Below are 20,178 nucleotides of genomic sequence, written 5' to 3' on the forward strand. Positions count from 1 at the left end.
ATCATGCAATTTACAGCCCCCACCATTACCAACAAGATGTAGGGATACACGGCAATGCCAGTGTGGCAGACAGTTGGAAGGTCTGGTGAGAGGGGTAAGTCGGTTGCTTTCCGGCTGTCCTCACTGCCAGTTGATGCTCAAGCTCTCTTGGCAACACAAGTGAGACTCTGTCTCTAAAAAAGCAAAACATAAAAAAAAAAAAAAAATTAACATGTAGTCCCAGCTACTCTGGAGGCTGAGGCTGGAGGATCCCTTGAGCTCAGCAGTTCGAGGCTACAGGGAGCTATGATCGTACCACTGCACTCCAGCCTGGGCGACAGAGCAAGCACCCGCCACACCCTCCAAAAAGATCAAGCTCTCTTAATCAGCTAAGTCAGATGTCACTCACCTGTTTCCTTACCATCTTCTGCTACTTTCTTTCTTTTGTCTCCTCAGCCAGTTTCTTTGTCTTTATGGGGTAAAGCCTTAAGAAAGAAGGATGCAGCCAGGAAAGAGGGAGGGGGAAGAGAAGGGAGAAGTGAAGGTGAAAAAGAGAAGAGGTGAGTGAAGTACATGACCAAAGGTGCCCTGGGGAACCTGGGAGCAAGAACAAGGGCCCCCGGGCGAGTTGAAACTACCCCTCGTGCTCTTTGGCCTGTTGGGTGCTCCGGTTGCAGGGAATGGGCATTCGGTTGGACTTCATGAGAACTCACACTTTGGGGTGTGGAGGGCAGGACACCATGAGAGGAGTCCCACCCTGCTGCAAAAGATAGAAGAGGAGAGTTGTCCCCAACATAAAAGGGAAGGCAGTGACAGAAAGAGGCAAGCAGAGGATGGTGGATGGCAGAACAGAGACTATCATCAATGACATTTTCTTCACTGAGCCCACCCCAGAAATGAACTCCCTTCCTGTGCACTCTCACAGCTCCTCGTCGTTGAATCTCATATCACTGATGGTAATTTGCAGAGGAATAATTAAGTTGGTGATTCACTTTAGGATGTACTGCCCTCCGAGGCTGAAAGCTAAACACATAGGGCCCACGTTACGCCCAGTGCCACTTAAGGAACTAAGGATTAGTCACTGGGTAAGTATCAGGGGAAGGGAGGGTGGGGAGGGTGAGGGGAAGGAACGGCGTAGAGAGAAGAAAAAAGCAAAAGGAGGGGAAAACCAGGGAGGACAACATGCGAAAGGAAAGAGGGAGAGAAAGGGCAGTGAGGGATATGGGAACTCGGAGGGAGGACAAAGGGAAAGACAAGGCATGGAGGCGAGAGAGCAGAGAGGGGAGATGAGGGGTGATGACGGAGGCTGAAGTGAGGTAGGAAGAGAGAGGAAAGAGGAAAGGAGTGTAGAGGAATGGATGAGGGAGTAAAGAGAGAGGAACAAGGGGAGAGGTCCTTTACCAAAGGGTGATTGATGAGCGGGGGGCAAGATGAAGGGGCAGTGAGGGAGAAAGGGTAAGGAGGAGAAAACTGCCAGTGTTGAGAACTCTACTGTGCCTCTGGAAAGAGGGGATCCCCATCCCAGGTCAATTTGGGGCTCCCTGTAGGACTACCTCAGAGGGAGGAGCTGGATAAGCCAAGAGCAAAGGGTGCACGGGACCGCTCTTGCCTGGCTGCATGTGTCATTCGGGGCCTTCCCACCCAAACAGGGCGACTGGTCACATCAACAGCCACCTCTGATGAATCCAAGCTCTGCACCGGATCCTCCTTTACCCTGCCTGTTTCAACAAGCAAATTTAAGGGAATCACTTCCCTTCCTGGGATCCCTCCCTGACTGTGTCAGTTGCAACCCCTTTCATGGTGGCAGAGACCTGGCCTCTCCCACAAGAACCCTACGGGCCAGCCAGTGTGATGCACCGTACATCATCTCTGTTCAGGATGAAGCCTGTGTGTGTGTGTATGGGGTGGGAGTGTGTGTGTGGGGGTGTGTGTGTGTGTACTAATAATCGCAGGGATCAATACCTCTGTGGGAATTGTGAATTCTTTCGATGTGACTGCCTTGCTAGAATCCCCTCTCCCAGGGGCCTTTATTTCAAGGACCAACTCTGCTTTTCTCCCACAGCCCAATGAACGCATCAGACACTCAGCTTCAGTTCCCATGGCAACAGGGGCTAATGGTCTAGAGACTAAGGATGAGACAAAGACAAACGCAGAGAAATGTGCGTGTTCTGTCTTCCTCTGAGGTACGCAAGCCCCTATTCAGGGATTGAAAACAACATTCGCTTTAGTTCTACCCTGCCCTCCCCTCAATGCTGGGTGGAGGAGGGCAGAAATGCAGACGGGCCGACATGAATCCAGAATTTCTACATCCTGTCAATGCACCTGCACGGCTTGGAGACAGGCTTGTTTGTCCCCGAGCCATCATGTTACCAACAACGTATTGTACCTGTAAACCATGCCTGTGGAACCTAGAATTCCCGCTACCCCAACTCACTTTCCTCTTTCCCACCCTCTAGCCTCTATCATAGTAGGGGAGTTTTTTCAGTCATTCCGATTTTCTGACAGAAAGTTCCAGCCAGCCCGATTTCAGAAGCGCTGTCTCAGAAGGGCTCCCTGATCCTTCCTGCCAGAGTCACATAGGACACACCTCCTCCCTCTTCTCCTCTGTGGCCTGGGAGACCTCCGCCCAGACCATGGGACCAGTTCCTAGGACTCCCCCTTCCTGCCACACTCCTGTTCCGCCGAGCCTTGGGTAGTCTCCCACTTCTGGAAGCAGCTCAACTAATGAGAGGCCCCTTCCCTGCCCCTCTTCCTGAGAAGCCCACCACCTCCTGTGTATTGGCTCCCCTTACCAGAGGCTGGACAAACAGGGTGCCAGGCAAGACATGAGACGTCCCACACTATAAATTTGTGATAAACAACAACTCAAAAGCTGGGCAAATGCCCCCAACTTCCCCTCTCTTCTTTCCGTCTATTCCAGCGAGTCTCAGAAGTCCCTTTGTCCAGCTGCACTCTCCTCTCCTGGGACCCAGCCGCCCTCCATTTCCCATGTCCTGGAACCCCTCAGTCCAAAATATCTAAATAAACTCCACTTCACTGCAATGGTGCAACCCACACCCACAGCCATGCCCTACGCCAGAAGGAACCACATGAAGTCCTGCCCATCTTCCCAACCTCCACGGATGTTGCGCGACATCCAGTCTCCTCTGGGTCAGGGGGTTTGTCTCATATGCACTCCTGAGTGCTCACCTGCCAGTGACTCCCCTGTGTTTCACACCCCTCTCAGGGGATCTCAGATCCACTCGGCTGCTGGTCTCTGTCTGGATGACCACGACCAGTTTCCCTTGGAGAAGGACCAATGGGGAATGGCAATGCCAGGAAGGCAACGCTTCGCTTGACTGCTCTGCTCCTTAAATCCCCAAAAACACCACTCACAGGACTGTAGACGCTATGCCAGTTACAGACTTCAGTGAAGGATCAATAGTGACTACATGAAATGACAGTGGAACAAACTACTAGCGAGCGATGGCTAAGTATCCATGCTGCTAGAATCCAGAAAGAATCACCCACCCCCTGCCTCCCACGGAAAAGATAAGATCTTCTGAGGACATTCCATTTCCGGTGAATTCCTGTTCATGGCTTTTCTTCCGGTTTTGAGCACTGCCCTTTTCTCTCCCTGGAAAGGAGGAAGTCCCCTCCATTAATCTGCTTCATTGTAGGGATTTCTTTATTTCTCAGTAATGGGATCTGTCTATCTCTCCACCTCACTGTGAACACATGAACAGCCAGAGACAATCCCCAAACACTAAGGAGCTATGAGTGTCACATAATCCCTCACCTAGCTCTGTGCAGTGGCTCACACCTATAACCCCAGCTATGCAAGACACTGAGGCAGGAGGATTGTTTGAGGCCAGGAGTTGGACACGAGCCTGGTCTATGTAGCGAGACCTCATCTCTAAAATTATAAAAATCGAAAAAATTAGCCTTATATGGTGGCACGTATCTGTGGTCCCAGCTACTCGGGAGACTCACGCGGGAGGATCACTTGAGCCCAGGAGTTTGAGGCTGCAGTGAGTTATGACAGCACCACTGCATAGAGCTTTGGGAGGCTACACTTTGAAGCCATGAGTTCAAGACCAGCTTGGGCATCACAGCGAGACCCCATCTGCAGAAAAAAATAAAATTAAATTTAAAAAATTAAAAATATCTCTGACCGATACATTTCTCAAAATTTGAATTTGCCAGTTTACATTAACCTTCGTTACTCAGCCTGGATCCTGTGGACTTCAAACTTCATTTTCTCATCCTCTGGACATGTCTGCCCTGCCAATCCCTCATTCTCAGTTTGGCCATCCCCGGGGATGGAGGTTATCAGTATGGCTTTAACTGAGAGCATGACGCATGGGGCTGGTGGCTCATATTTTCAACAAAGTCAGCCTCTCTGGTTGATCCTATCTTTACCCCTCACTGTTTCACAGTTTGTATTCCTGCAGATGTCCACTGTCTCTCTGCATCTTCACATTCTCCTGCTCCAGCGGTTATTCCCATCAGCGTATAACTATGCTCCACTGTCCTCCATTTTAAACAAATACCTTCCCTTGGCAACACTTCCCTACCAGCTGTTCTCCTACATACCTGCTGCCTTTCACAGCAAAACTTTTCTGGTAAGTTGTCTGAACAGGTTGTCACCACTTCCTCATCTCCACCTCCGATGTCTTGCATGGCCTTCTGTCCTCCAATATGCTTTTTTTGTTTTTCATGCTCTTTAGTAACTTACACGATGTCAAATCCAATGATCATCCCTCTGACCTGGCTTGCCCTCTTAGTAGCATTGAACGTGCTGGCCACTATCGATCTCTTGAAATCTTGTGGATTCCATGAAACCATCCTCTTCTGGTGATCTTCCTTCCAGGATAGATCCTATTCTTTGAGTTATTTCCTGTCTCCTCTTCTTCTAAACTCCTCTACTTGTTGATATGCTCCAGATTGTGGCCTTGTTTCCTCCTTTTCTACATTTTTTCTCTAAGAAATTTCCTTTCACTTTATAGACGTAAATAACACCTACATCTGCCACCTCCTGTATCCATCAGTATGTTTGGTTAGAAACAACAGAAAAACACTCACGATTGCTCAACCAAAAGAAAAAACCGGCTGCAAGAATACCAGGTTGCACATGGAGTCAGCAAGAGGGCTGCATAACCAGGATTGGAAAGCAGGTAGGATTCCTGGGAGTCTGAGACATAAAAACAATCACGAAGGTCATGCCTGAGAAATAGCTTTGTCTTGACATGGTTCTTGGAACCTTGCTACTCTGCCAGAGAGGCCGCTTTGGAAGCCTCCTACCACATTTAATTTTTCAGCCTTCTGGAAGTCTTCGTATAGGTTTCATTTTGTAATAATTCAAAAATATCCCTCCAACTTGTATCCTAATATATTAGCACGTATGTTAACTTAGGAATAAGTTATGAACATTTTGAATTCCTTCAGCGATTCTTTCCTCCTTCGTTAAAAGAAACAGCTTTATTGAGATATAATTCAGATACCACAAAGCTCACCCTTTAAAAGAGTACAGTGCAGTGTTTGTTAGTATATTCAAAAAGTTGAGCAACTCCCATTCTGTAGGTGGCCTTTTCACCATGTTGATTGTTTCATTTGGTTCGCCATAGGTTTTTGGTTCGGCATAGTCTCACCTATCTAATGTGGCTTTTTGCTGCTTGTGCTTTTTGTCATATTCGAGAAGTCATTTCCAAGTCAAATGCCATGGAACTTTTCACCTATGTTCTCTTCTAGGAGATTTATTGGAAAAGATATTTGTAAAGGATATATGTGATAAAGGATTAATATCCACGCTATACAAGGAACTCCTACAACTCAATACCAAAAAAGAAGACAACAAACTGACTAAAGAATGGGCAAAAGACTTGAATAGACGTTTCTCCAAAGAGGACATGCACATGCCCAACAGTGTATGAAAAAGTGCTCAACATCACTACTCATCAGAGAAATGCAAATACAGACCATAATGAGCTACCACCTCACACTTTGAAAGATAGCTATTATCAAAACAAGAAAGAAAAAGAAAAAAAGGAGAGAAAGAAAGAAAGAAAAGAAAGAAAGAAGAAAGGAAGGAAGGAAGGAAGGAAGGAAGAAAGAAAGAAAGAAAGAAAGAAAGAAAGAAAGAAAGAAAGAAAGAGAAAGAAAGAAAGAAACGAAAGAAAGAGAAAGAAAGAACAAATGAACGAAAGACAGACAGAAAGAAAGAAAGAGAAATAAAGAAAGAAAGAAAGAGAAAGAAAGAAAGAACAAACAAACGAAAGACAGACAGAAAGAAAGAGAAAGAAAGAAGGAAAGAAAGAAAGAAAGAGAAAGAAAGAAACAAAGAGAAAGAAAGAACAAACGAACGAAAGACAGACAGAAAGAAAGAAAGAGAAAGAAAGAAAGAAAGAAAGAAAGAAAGAAAGAAAAAAAGAAAGAAAGAAAGAAAGAAAGAAAGAAAGAAAGAAAGAAAGAAAGAAAGAAAGAAAGAAAGAAAGAAAGAACAACAAGTGTTGTTTTGGAGAAGATGTGTAAAAATTCCAACACGGGCACACTGGGGTAGGCATGTAAAATGGTGCAGCCACTATGGAATACACCATAGTGGTTCCTCAGAAAATTAAAAATAGAATGACCATATGATCTGGCAATCCCACTTTTGGGTATATAACCAAAAGAATTGAAATCAGGACCTTGAAGGGAATATATGCACTCCCACCTTTATTGAAGCATTGCATCTAACAGTCAAAATTTTAAAACAATATGGAAACAACCTAAATGTTCATTGACAGATGAATGCATATTAAAAATGTGGTATATACATAAAATGGCACATTACTCAGCCTCCATGAAGAAGGAATTCCTGCCATCACATACAAATAATGTGGGTTCTAAATATTTCAGCTGTCTAAAATAGACAATCTTAAAAACCAGAGTGCAATGTCGGCTGCTTGAACCTTGAGGGAGGGGGAAACAGGGAGTTGCTGTTCTATGGGTATGAAGTTTCCATTGTGCAAGGGGAATACATTCTTGAGATCTCCTGTACAAGCCTGTGCCTATGGTTAACAATATGGCATTCTGCACTTAAAATTTTAGTGAGGGCGGATCTCATGTTACATGTTCTTAGTACAATAAAATAAAATTTAGAAAACAGAAAGTTGTGCAACTATCACAACCATGTAATTTAAAAACTGTTTTATTTAAAAAAACACACTGTATGTATTTAAGTGACTTAATCTCCCCTCTTCTTCAAACCACTGGTACCCTCTGATCTATCTTCTAGCTCTCTGATTTTGCATGTAGTGAATGTTTCTCATAAATCAGATCATACAATACATGACCTTTTTGACTGGCTTTTTTCAGTAAGCACTATGTTTTCCAGATTAATCAATGTTGTGGCTCGTACATTTGATTAACTACCATATAATGGTTACTCATTCAACTGTTGATGGACATTTAGATTCTTTCACTTTTTGGCTTTTATGGATGAGGCTGGTATGGACACTCTTGTACAGGATTTTACCTGAGTTACTTTTTCAAATCTCCTGGGTGAATACCTAGAGTGGACTTGCTGGGTCCTAAAGGAACTCTAACTTTTGGAGGAACTGCTGCACCCTCTCCCAAAGTGATTGAACCATCTTACAATCCCATGAGAAATGTCTTAAGATTCCAGTTCCTCCACAACCTTGCCAACATTTGTCATTGTCTGTTTGATTTCAGCCATCTTAGTGAGTGGGAAGCGGTATCACAACGTGGATTTGACTTGCACTTCCCTAATGACTAATGACACTGAGCATCTTTTCTTGAGCTTATTAGCCGTTTGTATATGTTCTTTAGAGAAGCATCTATCACAATCCTTTGCCCACTTTTATTTGGGCTGTGTCTTTTTTATTAGGCAGTCGTAAGTGTTTATTAGATATTGCAAATAGAGTCAAATATGAGATATATGATTTTCCAGTCTTTTCAATCATCTCATCTCATAAGTTGTCTTCCTTGTCCTTGATGGTGGGCTTTGAAGCACAAAAGTATTTAATTTTAATGAAGTACAGTTCCTCTGTGTTTCATGTTCTTCACCCGTGATATGGGTACCATATCTACAAAGCCAATTCCAATTTCAAGGTCATGAAGATTACCCCCAAAGTTTTTTTCCAAAAGTTACATAGTTTTTTCCCCTTAGGTTTATGTCTGTCATTCACTTTGAATTAATTTTCAGACATGGCATGAGATGGTGGGTCCGCTTCATTCTTCCCCACGGGCATAACCATTTGTCCCAGCACCCTTTGTGGAAAATGCTATTCTTTCTCACTTTGAGTTGCCTTGAGACACCTGTCGAAAATCAATTGAACTTAAAATAGGAGGTTTATTTCTAAAATTTGCATTTTTATGACACTGATACATATGCCTAAATTTATGCCAGTACCACAACACATTGATTACTGTAGCTTTGCGGTAAGTTTTGAAATAGAGACGTGTGAGTCCTCCATCGTTGCTCCTTTTCAAGATTGTTTTGACTTTTCTGGGTCCCTTGCATTGCCATGAGAATGCTAGAATCGGATTGTCAATCATGGCAAGAAAATCCTGGTGGGATTTTAAACAGAGAGTACGTTGTATCTGTAGATCCACTTGTGGACTGCTGCTATTCTAATGATACAAAGTCTTCCCATCCATGCATAAGGGACACCTTCACATTTCTTTAGGTCTCCTTTAATTTCTTTCAATAAGGTTTTGTAGTGTTCTCTGTACAAGTCTTACACTTCTTTTGTGAAATTTATTTCTAACTATTGTGTTTCTTTGGATGCTATGATAAATGGAATTGTTTTTAAAATGTCCTTTATTGGATTATTCATTGGTAGTATAAAGAAATAAAATTGTGTGTTTTACATTGATATAGATATTATATAGAATAAACTCAATGACTCGTCCTAATAGTATTTTATTTTCTGGCTTCTTTAGCGTTTTCTACGTACATGATAATGTCATCTGTGAGCAGAGAGAGTTTTACTTATTCCTTTCAAGTCTGGAGGTCTTCTATCTCTTTTTCTTGCCTAAATGCATTAGCTAGAAGCTCTTGGACAATGTTAAATAGAAATGGTGAGAGCACACATTGTTGCTTGTTGAGGGTGAAAGTTTTCAGCCTTTCACCATTAATCATGATGGCAATTGCGGGTTTTTCATAGTGTCTACTGAGTTGCAGAAGTGCCTTTTTTCTCCAGTTTCTTCATATTTTTTTAATTGTGAAATGGTTTTGGATCTGTCACAAGTTTTTCTGTGTCTATGGAAATGATGATATGGGATTTTTATTTGGTTAGTGTGGTATATTATATTGATTGATTTTTGTACGTTGAACCAACTTTACATTCCTGGAGCAAGTTCCACTTGGTCTTTGTGTGAAATCTTTGTGTGTGTGTGTGTGTGTTCGCACGCGCACGTGTTGCTGAATTAGGTATGTGTGTAATTTGTGGAGGAGATTTGTGTATACATAACAGATATTCATCTGTGATAATGTTGGTGATCTCCTTCTGATGCCTTGTCTAATTTTGGAGTTTGGTTAAAGCTGGGCTCAAAAAACTAGCTGGGAGGGTTACCCTTCTGTTCTTGAGCAATCTTGTGAAGCCTTGGTGTTAAGTGTTCTTTAAATATTTGGTAGAATTCCACCAGTTACCTCTGGACTTTTCTTTGGGGAAATATATCTGTTAGTAATTCAATCCCTTTACTTGTTGTAAATCAGTTCAAATCTTCTACTTCTCCTTTAGGCAGTTTCAGTAATTTGTGTGTTTCTGGACATTTGTCCTTTTCACAAGATTATCTAATTTGTTGATATGCTGTTGTTCACAGTATTTCCCATAACCTTTTTATTTCTGTAAGATTGTATTAATATCCTATATTCTAGTTTTGAGTTTTGTAATATGCATCTTTTCTATTCTTTTGTAGTCTGGCAAAAGCATGTCAATTTTATTGATCTTTGTTAATGAACCCACTGCTGGGTTTTTAAATTTTCTCTATTATTTCCTATATTCTTTTTATTTCTATCACTCTAACAGTCCTTATTTCCTTCCTTCTGCTTGTTTGGGGTTAGTTTAATTTTCTTGCTCCTGTATCTTAACATAAAAATTTAGGAGAATTGTTTGAGAGCACTACTCTTTTTTTTAATATAGGCGTTTATAGCTATACATTTGCATCTAAGAGCTAATTTAGCCACATCCTACAAGGCTGGGATCTTGTGTGCATCTTTCTCCCTTCAGTTGTGTCCATTTTTGCTTCATGTATTGTGGGGGCACTATTGCTATGTGTCTATATATTTTTATAACAATCTTTACATCTTCTTGATGGATTGAGCACTCTACCATGATAAAACGTCCTTCTCTGTATCTAAATCGAATTGTTGTCTCGAAATATATTTTTGTCTCAGAGAATATTAGTAGAGCCACTCCAACTCTCTTTTCATGATTGTTTCCACACTATACTTTTTCCATGCTTTTATTTTAAGCAATTTATGTCTTTGAAAGTAAAGCGCACCTCTTCTAGACAGCATGTAATTGGAGCATTTAAAAAATCTGTTCTGCCAATCTCTCCTTTTGGTTTTGTTGAGGGCATTTTCACCTACATTTATAAAAGATATTGTTCTGTGGTATGCTCTCCTTGTGATGTCCTCTTCTGCCTTTGGTTTCTGGGTAATATTGGTCTCATAGAATGACTTAAGTGAGTTTGAGCAAGTTACTTAACTTTCGTGAACCTCAAAGACTAAGAGGGATGTGAATGGGCTGAGTCTGGAAGGTTTTCTTTTCTCTAAGCGGTCTTCTCCAGGTGGTGGTGGGGCGGAGGCACCTGCTAGGAGTAGAATGCGGGGCGGATGGATAGTGGGGTCAGATATCATCTTGTGCACTCCTTATCTCCCAGGTCCTCCCTTCACCTTCTTGCCCATCCTGTCTCCCTCCCCATTTACATCTACCACAAGGAATTCGAAGGAGTTTGCGGAACTTTAGGTGAAATTTCTCTTTCTCCAAAAGTGGATTGGATAAGAGGCGCACAAAATATTTCTGAACCCAAATAGTTTTCAGAGAACTTAGGATGACGAAGAAACAATGTGCCGCCATTGAACTTCTATTCTTTCTTCCACACAGTGAAAAGCTTATTTAGTCTTTATAGTGGGTAATAAAATCCCTGAGTCCAGAAAATGAAACCTGGGGCAACGAAGAGGCTTCACTGAGGCTTCAGCATTTTGGCTAAGGAAGGGCTTGCTGGGGCACTAGGAGCAGGACTGATGACTGTAGAATCACACGCCATACAGAATGGATGATCAGGCTTCCTCTTACCATGGGAACTCCCAATCTGGTTTGAAAAAGGGGACCCATACATGACATTATTCAATATAATCAAAGGTGCTACATAAGTTGAAGAGCCTTCGAAAAGATGGATGAGAATTAGTCACTGCCATTGAGAAGTTCAGAGTCTGGCGGGAGAGATAAGGCTCATAGACAATGATACTTATCATAGTCAGTATTACCTTTCTTACAGGAACAAAGAGGAGGGAAGAAACAACTTCCTGAGGGAGTCAGCAGCACTTACTCCAAGTTTAAGGGATGAGTTGCAGGTTATCAACTATCAAAGCTGTGGGAATGACATTCCGGGAAGAAGGAACAGAATTTGCAAAGAAGGAAGCTTATTGGACACACATTTTTTGAGAACTCTGTCTTCCCCAAATACTGTGCAAGGTTTGAGAGCTACAGAGGAAATCAGCAATGCCTCTGTCCAGATCACTAATGAATCCATGTACCCTGAGCTGGCAAGGGAAACATTCACAAACCAGTTCTCATCATTTAAAAAGGTATAATGACTCCAGGGATGCCTGGGGAAGGCCATCTCGTCATTCAGTCAGGTCCCCCACAGGGGAAGTCAGTACCATGCTACCTTCACCATTATTCCCAGTTTTGTAGGTCCAGCAATTAAACGTTGTCCACACATCCAGAGGGAATTGGGCTACAGAAGACTGCCTCACATTGATAAAATTTACCAAAATTATACCCATATGGTACACAAAATGAGGTCAGGTGCATCATTTGAATGAAACATTGACAATTTTAAAACACGTTAAATAATTTTTCCTAAATGATACATTTTGCCTCACTTGCGTTTGTTTTTTACAGTAACTTTCTATTTACGACAAGTGATGTTGGATTTCCACTTATGGTAGTGATATTAAGTTTCCTTTGAAAATATACTTACTGATGAAAAACTATTTTGTTCAAAGGAAAACACTATGCCTTCTAAACACAATGAAGATAGCATGTGATATTAATGAATTAAAATTCTAAGCAAACTATAAGAAATGCAAGTGAAGTATTAATGTAGATCGGAAGCATTTGGTATTATAATAGTTTTATCACAATTAAATATGGCAAAAAGAGTGAAGGTAGTAAAAGGATAATTACTGAAATCAGGGACCAACTCGAATTTTCTCCCAGAGTCCGATGAATGCGTCAGACACTCAGCTTCGGTTCCCATGGTAACTAGGACTAACGGTCTCGGGACTAAGAATGAGACAAAGAGAAACACAGAGAAATGTGCACATTCTGTCTTCCTCTGAGGTACACAAGCCCCTATTCAGAAAATGAAAAGAACATTCACTTCAGTTCTGCCCTGACCTCCCCTCACTGCTGGGTGGAGGAGAACGGAAAGGCAGAGGGATCCAATACCAATCTTAAGGGTTTACATCCAGGCTTCCTTGTCCCTTAGCCACCATCTTACCAACAATGTATTGTACCTCCAAACCATGCCCGTGGAATCTAGGATTCTTGCTATCCCAATCCACTTGCCCGGTTCCCCACCCACTAGCCTCTATCATAATATGGGAGGTTTTCAGTCATCCCCATTTTACGTCAGATAGTTCCAGCCCGATTTCAGAAATGCTGCCCCAGAAAAGTTCCCTGACCCTTCCTGCCAGATCACACAGAACAGAACAGACTCCCTCCGTTTTCTCCTCTGTGGCCTGGGAGACCTCAGCCAGATCATGGGACCAGTTCCTAGGGCTCCCCCTTCTTGCCAGACTCCCATTCCACCAGGGCCTGGGAGGAGACCCAAAGGAGGGAAGTTTCTGACAGTCTCTTGCTTTGGGAAGCAGCCAAACTAATGAGGGGCCTCTTCCCCATCCCTTTTTCCTGAGTAGCTATCTCCTTTGTATTGGCTCCCTGTATCAGAGGCTGGACAAACAGGGTTCCAGGCAGGACATGACACATTCCACACCATAAATTTGTGAAGAAAAACCACGCAAAAGCTGGGCATAGACCCCCAACTTCCACTCCCTTCCTTCCATTTATTCCAGCGAGTCTCTGAAGTCCCTTTGTCCACCTGCACTCTCCTTTCCTGGGACCCAGCTGCCGTTTCCCATGTCCTGGAAACTCTCGGCCCGAAATATCCAAGTAACTTCATTGTACTATTCCTTTCTTGCATTGCTGTAAAGAAATACCTGAGACTGGGTAATTTATAAAGAAAAAAGGTTTAATTGGCTCACAGCTCTGCAGGCTGTACAGGAAGCCTGATTTTTGGCATCCGCTCGGCTTCTGGCAAGGCCTCAGGAAACTTGCAATCCTAGTGGAAGGCAAAAGAAGAGGAAGCACTTCATAGGGGGAGGGAGCACTTCACATGGGCGGGGCGGAAGGAAGAGAGTCAGGAGGAGATGCTACACACTGTTAAACAACCAGCGCTCATGAGAATTCTATCATGATAACAGCACTAGGGAAATGATGCTAAATCATTAGAAACCACCCCCATCATCCAATCACCTCCTATCAGGCCCAACCTCCAACACTGGGGATTACAACTGGACATGAGATTTTGGCAGAGACACAGGTCCAAACCATATCCCTCATCTTCACTGCAATGGAGCAACCCACACCCATAGCTGTGCCCTCCACCAGAAGGAACCACATGAAGGTCTGCCCATCTTCCTGACCTCCATGGACAGTAGGTGACGTCCAGTCTCCTTTTGATCAGGGGCTTTGTCTCATATGCACTCCTGGGTACCCACCCACCAGTGACTCCTCTGTGTTTCACACCCCTCTCAGGGAATCCCAGATCCACTTTGTGTTGGTCTCTGTCTGGATGACTAGGACCAGTCTCCCTTAGAGAAGGGCCAATGGGAAATGGTTATGTGAGGAAGATAATGCTTCACTTGACTGCTTTGTTAAGTCCCCCAAAAACACCACTTGTTTACAAGACTGTAGACTCTATGCCAGTTACAGACTTCAGTGAAGGGTCAATAGTTTCTATATGAAATGATAGTGGGACAAACCACTAGTGAGCAATGGCTAAATATCATTGCCCCGGGAGTCCACAAAGAACCACCCATCTCAGAGAAAAGGTAAGGTTCTCTAGGGACATTTCATTTTGGGTGAATCCCTGTTCATGGCTTTTCTTCCTGTTTTGAGCACTGCCCTTTTCTCACCCTGTAAAGGAGAAAGTCCCGTTCATTAATCTGCTTCATTGTAGGATTTCTTTATGTCTCAACAATGGAATCTGTCTACATCTCCACCTCCCTATGAACATATGTACACACAGGGATACTCACACAAATGCTAAGAAACGATGAGTGTCACGCAATAATCCCTAACCACTTTGGGTTAGTGTCACATAATAATCCCTAACCACAATAATCCCTAATTCACTTTGCAAAATCTGAATTTGTCAGCATAGGTTAACCTCCATTACTAAGTCTGAGTCTCAGTATCTTCAAAGTTCAATTCCTCATTCTCTAGACATCTCTGCCCTGCCAATCCCTCATTCTCAATTTGGCCCTCCCTGGGGATACAGGTTATCAGCATGTCTTTAACCAATAGCATGAAGTGTGGGGCTGGTGGGGTGAGTTTTTTTTTTTTTTTTAATTAAGCAAAGCTAGCCTCTTCGGTTGATCTCATCTTTACCTCTCACTGTTTTAAAAGTTTTATTTCTGAAGATGACCATTGTTTCTCTGCATCTTCAATTTCTTCTGCTCCACTGATACTTAACATCAGCATATTCTGCCATCCTCTATCCTAAATACCTTCCCTTGTTGACGCTTCCCCACCACTTACTGTTCCATATATTTGCTGCCGTTCACAGCAAAACTTTTCTGATATCTTGTCTAAACTGGTTGTCACCACTTCCTCATCTCCACCTTCAATGTCTTGTATCCCCTTCAGACCTTTAAACATGCCTTTCTTCATGGTCTTTAGCAAATAAATGCAATAGCAATCCTTAGAGGAAAGTTTATAGTAATAAATGCCTACATTAAAAAGTAGAAAAATGACAAATAGGCCGGGCGGGGTGGCTCAAGCCTGTAATCCTAGCACTTTGGGAGGCCGAGACGGGCGGATCACGAGGTCAGGAGATCGAGACCATCCTGGCTAACACGGTGAAACCCCGTCTCTACTAAAAAATACAAAAAACTAGCCGGGCGAGGTGGCTGGCGCCTGTAGTCCCAGCTACTCGGGAGGCTGAGGCAGGAGAATAGCGTAAACCCGGGAGGCGGAGCTTGCAGTGAGCTGAGATCTGGCCACTGCACTCCAGTCTGGGCGACAGAGCGAGACTCCGTCTCAAAAAAAAAAAAAAAAGAAAAATGACAAATAAACAACTTAACTTTACACTTCAAGGAACTGGAATAAAAAGTACAAACTAAGTCCAAAGTTAACAAAAGGAAATGATAAAAAAATAATAAAAATTAGAGCAGAAATACGTCAAATAAATAACAAGTCAAATAGAGAAATGGTAAAGAAAATCAACAAAATTAGGAGTTTCCTTCTTGAACAGATTAACACAATTGATAAGCCTATAGCTGGAAGCCACTAATAAATAAAATCAGGTATGAAAGAGAAGACATTTCAATGGATGACTCAGAAATAAAGAATATCATAAGGGAAGATTATCAATGTATCTACACCAACAGATCAGATAACCTAGAATGGATACATTCTTAGAAACATAAAACCTTCCAAAACTGAATAATGATGAAGTAGAAATCCTGAACAGACCAAAAATGAAAGGGTATTGCATTATTAATTAAAAATAGCCCAACAAATAAAACCCCAGAAGCAGACGGATTCGTGGGTAACTCTACCAAACATTCAAAGAAAAAGTTCTAAAAATCCTTCTCAAACTCTTCCAAAAAATAGAAGATGGAATACTGGCAAACTCATCTTATAAAGTTAGCATCTCCCTGATCACCAAAGATACCAAAAGAAAATACGACTGCCGACCAATACCCCTGACAAACATAGATGCAGAAATCCTCAATGAAATATTAACAAATTGAATTCTACAGCAACATACATCACAACCAAGTAGGATTTATCTCTGGGATACAAGAATGATTCTTCGTGCTAAAGTCAATCAGTGTGATACATCACATTAACAAAAGGAACATAAATATACCCCATATGATTATCTTGATAGATGTACAAAAAGCATTTGGCAAATTTCAACATTGATTTGATTAATCTATCCATGATTAAAACTCTCAACAAGATAGATGTAGAAGGATCTTACCTCAACACAATAAAGGCCATGTATGAAAATCCCACAGCAAACTTTATAATCAATAGGGAAAACCTAAAATCTTTCCCTCCAAGTTCAGGTACTAGGCAAGTATGCCCACTCTCACCAATTCTATTCAACAGAGTACTGGAAGTCTTAGAGTTCTAGCCAGAACAATGAGATACAAAAAAGAAATAAAATGTTTCCAAATTGGAAAGGAAAAAGTAAAATTATCTCTGTTTTCAGCATCATCATCATCATAAACATGTTTTGTTTAAACAATGTTTGTAAAACGATGATGTTTTGACATCATCATAAACAAAGAAAACCATAAAGACTCAACCAAAAGTAACATTAGAATTCATAAACCAATTCGGTATAATTGCAGGATATAAAATCAATATATAAAAATTAGTCACATTTCCACATGCAAACAATGAACTATCTAAAAACGAAGTTAAGAAAACAACCCATTCACAACAGTAACAAAAATAATTAAATAATAAAATACTTAGGAATAAAGCCAACTGAAGAAGTTTAAGACCTGTACACTGAAAATTACAGAACACTGATGAAATAAATTAAAGAAGACAGAGATTAATGGGAAGACATCTTGTGCTCTATACATTTCCAATATCTATAGAAACTTCTAAAAGTCAATAGCAAAACATATATTAAAAATTTAAAAATGGCAAAGACTTGAATGGACATTTCTCCAAAGAATACAAACAAATGGCCAACAGGTATATGAAAATATGCTCAATAACACTAAGCATCAGGAAAATGCAAATCAAAACCAGAAGGAGATATCACCTCATGCCTGTTAGAATAGTTGTAATAACAAAAAAACACTACTGGCAATATGTATTGACAATATTGCAGAGAAATTGAAACCCTTTTAAAATATGGTAGGTATATAACATGATGCAGTCATTATCAAAAACAATATGGGGTTCCACAAAAAATTGCCATATGATCCAGCAATCCCAGTTCTAGATATATAAAAAAAAATGAATACAGGATCTCAAAGGGATATCTGCACTCTATGTTTGCTACAGCATTATTTACAATAATCAAGTGATGGAAACAACGCAAATGTCAATTGACAGCTGAATGGATCAAGAAAATGTGGTGATACACACAATGGGATATTATTCAGACTTTAAGAAGGAAGACTTCCTGTGGAGGAGGTAGGACAAGATGGCTGAATAGAAGGCTCCTCTGATCGACCCCTCAACCCCTACTCCACAAGGACATCAATTTATCTACACACAAAAATATGTTCATGAGAACCAAAAATCACAGTACCTGGTTTTCATTTTGTATCACTGAAAGACGCACTTAAGATGTAAACGGGACTGTCTTGAATTGCTGACACAACCCATCCCACACCTCCCAACAGCAGTGGTATAGTGTGGAGAGCACTTTTGCATCCTGGTGGAGGGAGAGCACAGCAATTGTGAGGCATTGAACTGAATGCTGTCCTGTTAGAGCAGAAAGGAAAACAGGACCATCAACTCAGCTGATGCCTACCCACAAAGGGAGCATTTAAACCAGCCTAGCCAGAGGGGAATTGCCAATCCTAGCAGTCAGAACTCGAGTTCCCACAAACCTCGCCACTGAGGAGTAACATGTTCTGAGTCTCGAAGTAAACTTGGAAGGCAGTCTAGACCACTAGAACTGCAACTCTTAAGGCGAGTCCTAGTGCTGAATTGGGCCCAGAGACAGTGGACTGGGAGGGCACGTGACCTACTGAGACACTAGCTGGCATGGCTAAGGGAGTGTTGGCATCACCCTCCCTGAACTCCAGGCTGCACAGCTTGCAGCTCCAAAAGAGGAGAGGAGAGGAGAGGGAAGACTGGGGAGGACCTTGTCTTACATCTTGGATACCAGCTCAGCCACAGCAGGATAGGGTACCAGTCAGAGCCATAAGGCCCCCATTCCTGGCTTCCTGGCACTAGCTCCCATACAACATGTCTAGACACTCCCTGGGCCAGAAGGGAACCCACTGTCTTAAAGGGAAGGATCCAGTCCTGGCATCATTTATCACCTGCTAACTGAAGTGTGCTTGGGCCCTTAAAAACCAGAAGTGATACCCAGGTGCTACGTTGAGGGCCTTGGGAAAGTCTCTGAGACTTTCTGGCTTCAGGAGAGACTCAGCACATTCTTAGCTGTGGTGGCTAGAGAGCAAAACTCCTTCTGCCTTAGGTACCAGCTTGGCCACAGGGGAGTTGAGGACCAAGCAAGCTCTTGGGGTTCCTGATTCTAGGACTTGACTCTTGGATGACATTTCTGGACCTACCCTGGGGCAAATGGGAGCCCATTGCCCTGAAGGGTGAGTTCCAGACCAGGCAACATTCACCACAAGCTGACTTAGGAGCCCCTGGGCCTTACAGGAACATCAGTGATAGTCTGGCAGCACTCCCTGTGGCCTGTGGTGGTATTGGCTATAGGGTGAGGCTCCTCTGCATTTGGAAAGAGGAGGAAAGAGTGAGAAGGGCTGCATCTTGTGGTCTGATTGCCAGCTCAGCCACAGTACAATAGAACACCAGGTAGACCTCTAAGGTTTTTGACTCTAATCCCTAATTCCTGGATGGTACCTCTGGACCCACTTGGGGCCTGGGGGACCTCACTGCCTTGAAGGAAAGGACAGAGGTCGGGCTGGCTTTGCCACCTGCTGATTGTGGAATCCCAGGGCTTTGAGTGAACATAGGCAGTAGCCAGGGAGTGGTTATATCAGGCCTTGGGCAAAACTCAGTGTTGTTCAGGCACCAGATCTGACCCAGTGCAGTCCTAGTGGTGGTGGCCACAGGGCATCTTGTGTCTACCACCGGCTTTAGGTGACTCGGAACACAGAGAGAGACTTCGTTTGCTTGGGAGAAAGTAAGGGAAGAAAATAAGAGTCTCTGCCTGGTATTTCAGAGAATTCTCCCAAAATCTGTCCTAGACCATCAGGGTGGTACCTCTGCATATCTGCAAGAACGATAGCATTAATGGGCTTGGGGTGCCCCCTAAAGCAGAAACAGCTTAAATCACAACACCAACTCCTTTTAAATAGTTGGAAAGCCTTACCAAGAAGGACAGGTACAAACAAGCCCAGACAACGAAAACTACAATAAATACCAAACCTTTCCAATGCACAGACACTGACAAACATCTACAAACATCAACATCATTAGGGAAAACATTACCTCACCAAGTGAACTAAATAAGGCACCAGAGACCAATCCTGGAGAAACAGAGATATGTGACCTTTCAGACAGATAATTCAATATAGCTGTTTTGAGGAAGCTCAAAGAAATTCAAGATAACACTGAGAAGGAATTCAGAATTTTATTGGGTAAACTTAACAAAGATATTGAAACAATTAAGATGAATTGAGCAGAAATTCTGGAGTTGAATAATGCAATTGGCATACTGAAGAATAGATCGGCGTCTTTTAACACCAGAATTTATCAAGCAGAACAAAGAATTAGTAAGCTTGAAGACAAGCTATTTGAAAATACACAGAAGAGAAAAACAAACAATGAAACACACCTAAAGGATCTAGAAAATAGCCTCACAAAAGCAAAGCTAAGAGTTATTAGCCTTAAAAAGAAGGTAGAGAAAGAGATAGAGGTAGAAAGTTTATTCAAAGGGAACAAAACAGAGAACTTCCCAAACCTAGAGGAAGATATCAATATGCAAGTACTAGAAAATTATAGGGTACCAAGTAGATTTCAA

At 42.3% G+C, this 20,178-nt stretch overlaps 1 protein-coding gene across 1 annotated transcript; it reads left to right on the forward strand.

Moving 5' to 3' along the window:
- The first annotated feature begins 261 nt into the window (after positions 1–261).
- On the forward strand, positions 262–2,573 carry LOC116273374 (putative uncharacterized protein FLJ39060). Its single transcript, XM_031662402.1, has 2 exons — positions 262–1,064; positions 2,042–2,573. Exons 1-2 carry the CDS (start codon positions 813–815, stop codon positions 2,159–2,161), a joined length of 372 nt encoding a protein of 123 aa, XP_031518262.1. The 5' UTR covers positions 262–812; the 3' UTR covers positions 2,162–2,573.
- The last annotated feature ends 17,605 nt before the right edge of the window (positions 2,574–20,178 follow it).

This window comes from Papio anubis, unplaced genomic scaffold (assembly GCF_008728515.1).
Source record: "Papio anubis isolate 15944 unplaced genomic scaffold, Panubis1.0 scaffold61, whole genome shotgun sequence".
Classification (NCBI taxonomy): Eukaryota; Metazoa; Chordata; class Mammalia; order Primates; family Cercopithecidae; genus Papio; species Papio anubis.